This window comes from Apus apus, chromosome 1 (genome assembly GCF_020740795.1).
Source record: "Apus apus isolate bApuApu2 chromosome 1, bApuApu2.pri.cur, whole genome shotgun sequence".
NCBI lineage: Eukaryota > Metazoa > Chordata > Aves > Apodiformes > Apodidae > Apus > Apus apus.
The window spans coordinates 196,543,958-196,553,278 of record NC_067282.1 but is presented as its reverse complement, the minus strand read 5'-3'; the positions used below and the strand labels follow the sequence as shown (position 1 = coordinate 196,553,278).

Below are 9,321 nucleotides of genomic sequence, written 5' to 3'. Positions count from 1 at the left end.
AATTGGTGGTATGTTACTACTTGTACCTTTCTCACTGATATTATTCAATGTCTCCATTAATGATGTGGGCAAAGACACGAAATAGATCCTGAGCAAATCTCTGAATTATGCCATCTCAAAGGACAGTAGATACAGCAAAACTAATGCTTTGCAGAGCCTCTGACAGCCAGGAGGATGGACCGCCAGGAACCTCATTAAGTTGTACAAAGGCAAGTGCAGAGTCCTGTTGTATCTGGGAAGGAATAATTCCATGGACCAGAGCAGGCTGGCCCAAAAGCTTTGCAGAAGAAGTCTTGGTTGATGAGAAGGTGAGCATGTTTCAGCAGGATGCTGCTGTGATGAAGAATTCCAACAGCAGACTGGACTGTGCTCCCTCAAGTGTGGCCAGCAGGTTAGAGAAGGTGATTCTTCTCAATAATTTCAGCAGTTGTGAGACTGCATTAGGAGAATTATGTCCAGTTTGGGGCTCACCAGTCCTGGAACAACAATGACATACTGCAGCCAGTCATCATGAGGGTGGTCCAACACTGAGACAGGGGCCAGAGAGGTTGGGGAATCTCCATCCATAGAGACATTGAAGACTCAGCTGCATGCAGCCCTGAGCAACCTCGCCTCGTTGGCTCTGCTCTGAGGGAGTTGCTTGGCTGGATGTCCTCCGGATGTGCTTTCCAGCCTTCCCTTCCTCGTGCTTTGGGCGAGCGAGGCTCCGTCAAGCTTTGGCTGCTTGCGAGCACATCCTTCTTTGGAACGGGAAGGAGAACGGGAGGCAGCACCTCCGGGACCGGGTGTCGCAATCCCCGCCGCCCCACGGAGGGCTGGCCGAGAGCCCGCCGTGGCTACGACCCGTCCGTGCTCTTCAGATGCGCCAGCAGCGGTTCCGCGGCGCAGCGCGGGCGGTGGCTACACGATGCAGCGGCGGGTGTGCGCGGTACCTTTAAAGGCCGGGCCGAGGGGCGGGGCGCGGGGCAGCGGTGTGAGCGGGGGGAGCCCCCCGCCCGCCCGGAGCATGCGCTGCGCGGGGCGGCGGAGCACGGCGCGGCGGGCGGTTGGCGGCGCCGCACTTCCCCGGGAGCCGCGGCGGCAGCCAGGGAGCCGGCCCCGGCGCTGCCGCCGCGCGGGGCTGTGGTGGCGGCCGCGGAGCCCTGAGCGGCAGCCGCTCCGCCCGCTGGGGAGCGGGGCTGCGCGCCGGCGAGCCGCTCCCCCGCCCGGTCTGCGCCTGAGGGGAACCGCGGCGAGCGGGGAGCCGCGGCGGCCATGGGCAACGAGGCGAGCTTGGAAGGAGGCGAAGGGCTGGGCGCCTTCCCCGAAGGGGCGGCGGCAGCCGGGGATGGCGGCGGCCCTGCGGCCCCCTTGCAGCGCCTGGTCCCGGCCGGAGTGGAGGCGGACCTGAGCCAGCTGAGCGAGGAAGAGAGGAGGCAGATCGCCGCTGTCATGTCAAGGGCGCAGGGGCTGCCCAGAGGGAACCTCGCCGGCGCGGAGCCGCCTCCCATGCAAAGGCATGCACGGAAAATCTCCCTTCTCCCGCTCCTCCCTTCCCCCTTCTCCGTCTCCTCGCGTTGGGGCGGGGGGCGAGTCGCAATACGATCTGGGCCCGCTGCATCGGGATCAGGCATTGCATTTTGCTGGCTGAGGGAGGGAAAGGGGCGGCTGCACGAGTGCGGACACTGGGACGGAGCCTGCACTCTCCCAGCTTTTCCCACTCCGGTGGTTTCTAATAATAACTACGGTCCTCGGTTCCAGTGGGCTGCGCCCTCTCCCCTTGCCTCCCTCCGCACCGATCCGGAGCACGGGTACTTTCTGTGGTTAAGGAGGGGAGAGATTTGTAGGCAACATTTCGGGTTTCTCTGTGTTTGTGTGTGTGTGCTTTCCGTGGCTGGAGTGCCCCACAGCTCAGATAGTAGCCAGGGAAGCTCTCCCAGGGCTGATGGGTTCTGTAAGATTCTCGATCTGCAGAAAGAGATTCTTGTTGAATCTTTGAAAGCTTTTGGGCATAATGTGTTTGCCAGCCATTACTCTGCCATTTCTTAACCTCCACAACTATCATTTGGCTTCATTAAATAGTAATGAATTGAGGAGGCCTGTTTCGGTCTATTTTTTCCCCTCTTATTTTTCTTCTTTTCCTCCTCCCGCCCTCGTTTTTGTTGAAAGAGGAAATAGAGGCGAAATAATAGATTAATTTGAATGCGACGAGATTCAGTATTCTGGATAGTGATGGCATCTGCCAAGGCTAGGGCAGTTTCCTTCCCCTTTTTCCTCCCTGCCCGTTGGTAAATTCACTGCCCGACGTGCAACAAGCCGGTTTCCCCGCCTCGGCCCGGGGCCGGTTCGCTCCGTGGAGCCGGTTCCGGCCGTCGCCGCTCGGCGCCCGCCCTGCCCCTGTCCACGGTCCTGAACACGCCGCTTCCCACGCCCGGCGTCCAGGGCCTCCGTCTCTGTTGCTCTCCCTCTGCCAGGCTGGGTGTGTTGTTTGTCTGGAAGAAGGATGCTGAAAGGAGTCTCCTCGACCGTTCAACACGGTTCTTGACCTCACCCTAGATAAATGCATATTGAATTTATATAATATCAGGTTTATATAAGTGAATTCTAGAAGAGAAGAAAGGAGGGTGGGACCAAATTCATCCTTGGGTAAGCTACTGAAGACATTTGGATTATACCTGAGATGATGGTCACCATTTTTTTACGGCTAGATATCAAATCTTCTTACCTTGTCTTGCATAATTATTAAACAGATATTAACACTGTATATAAAATATAATTTTCCATTCCGTTCAGGGTTCTACCTAGCTTCTATAGATGTTAATGAAAAAAAAAAAATCATGTTGGTTAGTTCTGTGAAACTAAATTAAGAATTCCTCTTGGTATAACAGTCTATAAGCAGATACAAAGGCTTCAAAAGTTTATTGTTTCATGCTGATGTCCCAGTAAAAAAATAAGATACATGTACTTGGAAGATTTTACAACAGGCTAAACTCATTGCAACGTGAATGTTACTGCATTTATAAGTGGCTGCTTTCCTACACATCTATTTATGATATCAGAAACGACTTTGATCTTGTTAGCATACCATATTTTCACTCCATTTAAAGGAAAAGCCCTCCATATTTGTGAATTACAGCCTTTTAACTTTTAGTCAAAGTTGACATTTTAATATTCAGTGCGATAAGTTATCAACTAGGTTTTTATGTTCCCATCACAGCATCTTTGTGCCTGTCACACTGTAATGGGGTTACTCCTTATCTCTGCTCTTGCATTATGGCTTTACTAGCTCTTCTTGCACACCTCTCGTTGCTATTGAGATCTACCAAGAATAAAGATAATAATTATTCAGAAACTCATCCAAACTCTTGGAATAAGAGTTCTAGTGCCAAAGATCAGCCTCTTCCAGATTACAACTTAAGTAAAGAACTACCCTGTTGAGACTCAAATTCGTTAGCTTCAAGCCTTTTTTAACACTGTATGGCCAAAGAAATCAGATGTAGAAAATACCTCTTAACTTATGCTCTACAACTGTTGTTTCCAACAGCTTTTGTTCTAGCGTGGTTATACTAGTCTGAATGTTAAGTGACAGAAATAGCTATTAAAAGATGAAGTAAGTCTTCCAGTTTATGTAGCTTTGCATTATGACAGTGTTCCTCTGTTGTCTGGTTTTTTCATGTTGTTAATTGGATTTTTCATCTCTGATTTCCATGATAATATTAGCTGTTATCTAGTCATACCTGAGAGACTAATTATTATTTCCCATTCTGCATGCTTTTATGCTCATTCCAAAGTAACCCAAGTCTTGAAGTGTACAAATTCCTCATGGTTGATGATATCCTGATGTAAGAATTTTTGAAACAATAGGCTTTTTAATATTAAGTAATGTACGTACAAGGAAACATAGTAGCACTTTTACCACCATAAAATGTATGGCGTAGCTTCTATGACTTCTATAGGCTTTGAGCTTTTAAATCTTCAAAAATACAACAGCTAAATAAATGCAATTAATATTTATTACACATTTTTGTATTAGCATTTAGATCTAGAGCACCTCATGTGGACTGCCTAAATCAATGTGCCTTTACTTTTTCTTTGAAGATTTGATTCACTAGGTTGCAGTCAGAGTTTGTGATGCTTAGCTCCTATGGAAGTAATTCTGTCCTATTTCAGTTACTTGTCTTGGGAAAACTCATGGTTAGGAAGCTTAGCTGAAACATACACAGTCAATTTTTTAAGCATGTTCCAGATGTTCTAGCTTCATTGAATGATGCTGTTACTGTGTCAGTATCCATTTGTTGAGGAATTGTTTAACATAATCTCAAAGAACTAGCTGACCAAATGGGATATATGAATGATCTCATGCAGCTGGGTGTTGCTTTTTTGGTTTTGTTTTCTTGTGGTTTTTTGTGGATTTTTTTTTTTTTTTCCCCCGGTTCATTAAGTTGTTCACAATAGACATTAACAGAAAAGAAAAAAGTCTTATTGAGTGTCACATGTCTGAACTACATTTATAGTGTATTTTTCAGAAGAAATATATATGTTTGCTAATGACTTTAATAAAAAGGTAGCCACCAAGCCTGTGCAAAACTTTATACATATCTTGTCTGTAGATACAAAAAGATATAAACATCTTAGAGTTGTCTAGTTATTGCACTTCTCTTTAAAACTATTTATACTGATGAATGGGAAAACAATGCCTTTTTAATAGGTTTTTATAGTGATGGCATTCAAGTACTAGACCATAGTCTTATTAAATCTCCTCTTGATTCCAAAGTGAGCTTTGATTTGACTGTAATATTCATGTAACTGAATAAAGATGAGCTTTCTGAATCGGGGCCAAAGTGAGAAGAAATATAGCAACACAAAGAATCGTTTTGCTTGTTGAGTCTGGATTGAAGACTTTAAAACAATGGCAGGTCTTTCATGATTCCAAGGGTTTTAAAGTAAGAAAATTTCTATCAAATAAATACAACATTTTTTTCAGGATTTATTGTTCTCCGGATTATTAAAATTGTTCAATATCACTTGGTAGCTGGTTGTAAAATAGTTCTAGAAAAGAAAGCTTTAACTTCCAGCTACCTAAAACTAGATGAAACTAGTCCTGGCTTTTGACAGAGGTAACATTGCTTAAGAAGCTTTTCTTTTCAAGGCTTTTTCTTCCACTACTTAGCCATGCTCTGTCTTCATTACTTAGAAATTTTGTTATGTGTAAAGACAAGTAAAGTGTGGTGTTCAGAATACACCAGCAGCCTTGCAGAATCACCTGGCTTTTTTATTTCCTAGATGAATGGGTTTTAATCTCATTTCAAGTCCTAACATCTGATCAAGTGGAAATTTATGGAACACATTCTTTTTATAAAATGAAAGCTGGAGGAGAACTCTGTTCCAGCAGGGTTCCACAGTTACTTCTTTTTGATGTCCAAGTTCAATTTCTAAAAAGAGTTTTAGTTTTTTGTTTGTTTGGGTTTTTTTTTGGTTTTTTTTTTTGTTTTGTTTTTTTTTGTTTTTTTTTTTTTTGACTTCCACCTTCACACTGTATGGTTTGGGTATAGTACTCTGTTTCCTGACCTGAGTTTTAACAGTACCATTGATCCTTTTTTTTCCCTTGTCACTCTTAGCAATGTTGTAAAAAGCTTTCCAACATTTTAAACACATGCAAACATGAATGCTGAAGGTGTACCAGACTGCCACTAATGAAGTAGTTGAAATGATTTCACTTAATAAGCACCCCCTCTTCAGACAAACCTAGAATACTTATCTAAATAGCAAGAAATGGAACTGTAGGTAGACCTACCTAGTAGCTAATGAGAATATAAAATTGTGCTTATAACAAGCAAAAATGCCAAATATCTGAAGGAATTAGATTATCATTGGGCTTTTCTGAATTTTCCTCTATATGAATAATAAGTTAATGTTCATTGATGTCAATAGGAAGACACCTACTCACTTCCATGGGTTCCACATGAAGATTGTATACTTGCCACTATTACAGCAAATAATTTTACAAGAACAGGGAAGGGTAAATAGAGTTATGGAAGGGTGGAAATAGTTTATCCTTAACAAGGATTTCATGTCAAAATTTTTTATTCACAAAAACATCAGATACAAGATTGTGAGAAAATCACATGCTGCAAGAATTACAAGCGCAGAAATGGCTACCACTTAGCTTTGGTCTTTTATATTGCCATTGCTAGGTATATAATGAAAACTCTAAATACTAATCAGAAGCAATAGTAAACCCATGGTAACATTATCAGTGTAAAATATATTTTTCAATTTGTCTACTGTATGATCCTGCAGACTTTTGAAAAAACTCTTAAACAAATAATGCAATTATTGTTTTATTTCTATTTACTTAACAAATACAGTCAAATGTAATGAGTGATTGGATGTTTTCTTTTGCTTATGAATATCCAAGAAGAAATGTCATATCTGGAAAAACAAGATTAAACAGTTAACTGGATCTCTCAAAGCGAAAACTAAAAATTTTATGTTTGCAACACTGGTGTGGCACTGAAGAGAACACTATCTTTCAACAAAAGCATAGTGGTGGCACAGAATAGAGAATTTTCTACTATGCCACATATGAAGACATGATCTTGACTTTGGTTCCTGCATTCTTAGTTTTATTTTCTCCTTTATGAAAACAGAGCAAAATATTATTGTTAGAGAACTGGCAAAATTGCATATGTAATGAGAGGTTTTCTTTTTATTGCTGGGCAATGTGAATTGTTGGGATAGTGCTGGGAAGAAACTACACAAGTTCTACTTAGGAACAAAATGAAACTGCAGGACTCATTCTGTAAATTGGCATCTGTTTTATCTGATTGAAAATTCTGATCTGTGAGTCGATGGGTGGCAAAAAAAATACTTTAGAGAAGCTTATACTTCTTAATGTAGTAGTTTAAGTCCCTGCTGCATATTGAATTGTAAAAATATCAAAATTTTGTACAAGTAGCCAAAACACAAATACATACACTTTTTCTGATGTGCAGTGTTTTTCTTGTACAGCTGTGCTTTGATGTGCTAATTTTTTGACACTTGTTTTTTTGAGTCTTCTGTCTCCCCTTGTTTGTGTCCCAAGGTATAGAGTGGAAAGTTAGTCATTTGGATCTTGGTAAAATAGGAAGTTATAGCTTAGAGTTTTTCAGATTTCTGAAGAAAAAATGACCTGGTTAAATCTTGTTGTCAGATAATTTTTAATCAGTCTATGAATATTTGTAAAAGTCTTTACTGAACAATAATTTTTATTTAAATACTTTTTACATGTGCCTCATGTTATAAGCTTTGATCTTGTAAACACTGAGGCATCTGTGAAACTTCAGTGTTACCAGACAACTTCCAGGATCACAGATATATCTTTTTTTATTCAATTTTTCTGTACTCTGCATTATTTGAATTTTATTTCTTTTTCTGTCTGCAGACATCCCGAGCTGGATACAAGCCACCGTCCCAGGCAACCAGGTAAGCCTCCAGATCCAGGACCACCAAGTTTAAGTAAAAGCAGAACAGTAGATGTGCTGAAGACAGAGCAACGGGCACCTGGTCGGAGCCCTTCTTCTATTAGTCTAAGGGAATCAAAATCCAGGACTGATTTTAAAGAAGATCAGAAGCCAAGTATGATGCCCAGTTTTCTCTCAGAAGCTAATCCATTCGGTGCAGTCACTTCAGTTGTGAACAAATTCAATCCTTTTGATTTGATATCAGATTCAGACTCAGCTCATGAAGAAGCTGGTAAGAAACAAAAAGTTACCCAGAAAGAGCAAGGGAAACCTGAAGACCAGAAGGGTGTTGCAAAACATCCAGCTCAGCAACAATCTCCAAAGCCAGCTGCTCAACAAGGACCTGTCAGACCCACCCCCCAGAAAACTGAGTCTTCCAAACCTGTGCCTCAGCAGCCGCCTGGGGAACCAAAGCAAGCTCAGAAACCCGGCCCTGGTCACCCAGCAGACTCCAGGCCAGATCAAGCAAAACAACCACCCCAGCCACGAGGATCACAAAAATCTCAGCCCCAGCTGTCGGAACCAGCAAAGCCTGTTCAACAACAGACTTCTGCAAAACCTTCATCAGGCCCAACAAAGCCATCACCACAACAACCAGATAATGCTAGAACATCATCCCAGGCACCACCTCCCACAAAACCGTCATCGCAGCAGCCAAGACCTGTAAAACAACCATCTCAACAGCCAGTACGGCAAGGAGGCCCTGGAAAGCCATCTTCCCAGCAAGCAGGGCCTCCAAAACAGCCTTCTCAGCAGCCTGGACCTGAAAACCCATCTGCTCAGCAAACAGGACCTGCAAAACAACCATCACAGCCTGGACCTGGGAAGCCACCACAGGCAGGACCTACGAAACCATCTTCTCAGACTGCAGAGGCCACAAAGCCCCCAGGACAACAGCCAGGACTTACAAAAACACCAGGCCAGCAACCGGAGCCTGAAAAACCCTCCCAGCAAAAGAAAGTCAGTGCAACCCAACCCACTGAGTCTGCCCCAAAGAAAACCTTCTGTCCTCTTTGCACAACCACCGAACTGCTGCTGCATGCTCCAGAAAAGGCCAATTACAACACGTGCACACAGTGTCACACTGTCGTCTGCAGCCTGTGTGGATTCAATCCTAATCCTCATTTAACAGAGGTGAGTAGTTTTTAAACTAACTTTCACTATGGGAGCACAAAATGAAGTTTACCTTCATTATGCTGAAACATCACTTGTGTTACAGTGTATCCCTACAATCAGTTAAGACCTTCTCAAGTGAGTTGAAAAAATACCATGCTATTTGGGAAAATTACTTAAAAGTAAAAGGGGGTAAAATTGTGGAAAAAAATATTACAAGGGTTCTCAGTTTGTACAATGTTTAGAAGTGTGTTTCTTCATATAAAAAGAGGAGGAACCCCAGTGTGACATTTTTGCCATTTTCCTTGATTTTAAGCATTCTCTGGCTAAGTTTATAATCTGACCACAATAGTCATGTGCTAATACATTTATAAATAAGTAAAATTTGCTGCTGTAGGAACTAACTAAGCAAGAAAATATGAAAATGAGTCTTCATAGTCCCAATGTGTGTTTTGGAAAAGGATGTGGGGTGGATTTGCTTTCTAAATGTGTGAGTGTTCATTAGCTGAAAGCTTGAGTCGTGAGTTTTGACTTGATGATAATCAGGTTATTTAATTCTTGTGGGATGCTAAGAAAGAGATCTCTGTGGACTGATTCTAACCTTGATCATGATTCTTGCTGTAGTTATATAGCATAGAAATGGCATAGAAAGTAGTATTAGGATTTCAGTTGAACTTATTTTAATCTGATGTTGCCAGTAGCTTGATTTATGTGCTTATATATGTCC

At 42.7% G+C, this 9,321-nt stretch overlaps 1 protein-coding gene across 1 annotated transcript in view; it reads left to right on the top strand.

The window, feature by feature from the left end:
- Positions 1–1,254: 1,254 nt before the first annotated feature.
- Positions 1,255–9,321, top strand: part of PCLO (piccolo presynaptic cytomatrix protein) — a 350,197-nt gene continuing 342,130 nt past the window's right edge. Inside the window, exons 1-2 of the mRNA XM_051622973.1 lie at positions 1,255–1,496; positions 7,403–8,615. Coding sequence (XP_051478933.1) covers positions 1,255–1,496; positions 7,403–8,615 — 1,455 coding nt within the window. The remainder of the gene's footprint in view (positions 1,497–7,402; positions 8,616–9,321) is intronic.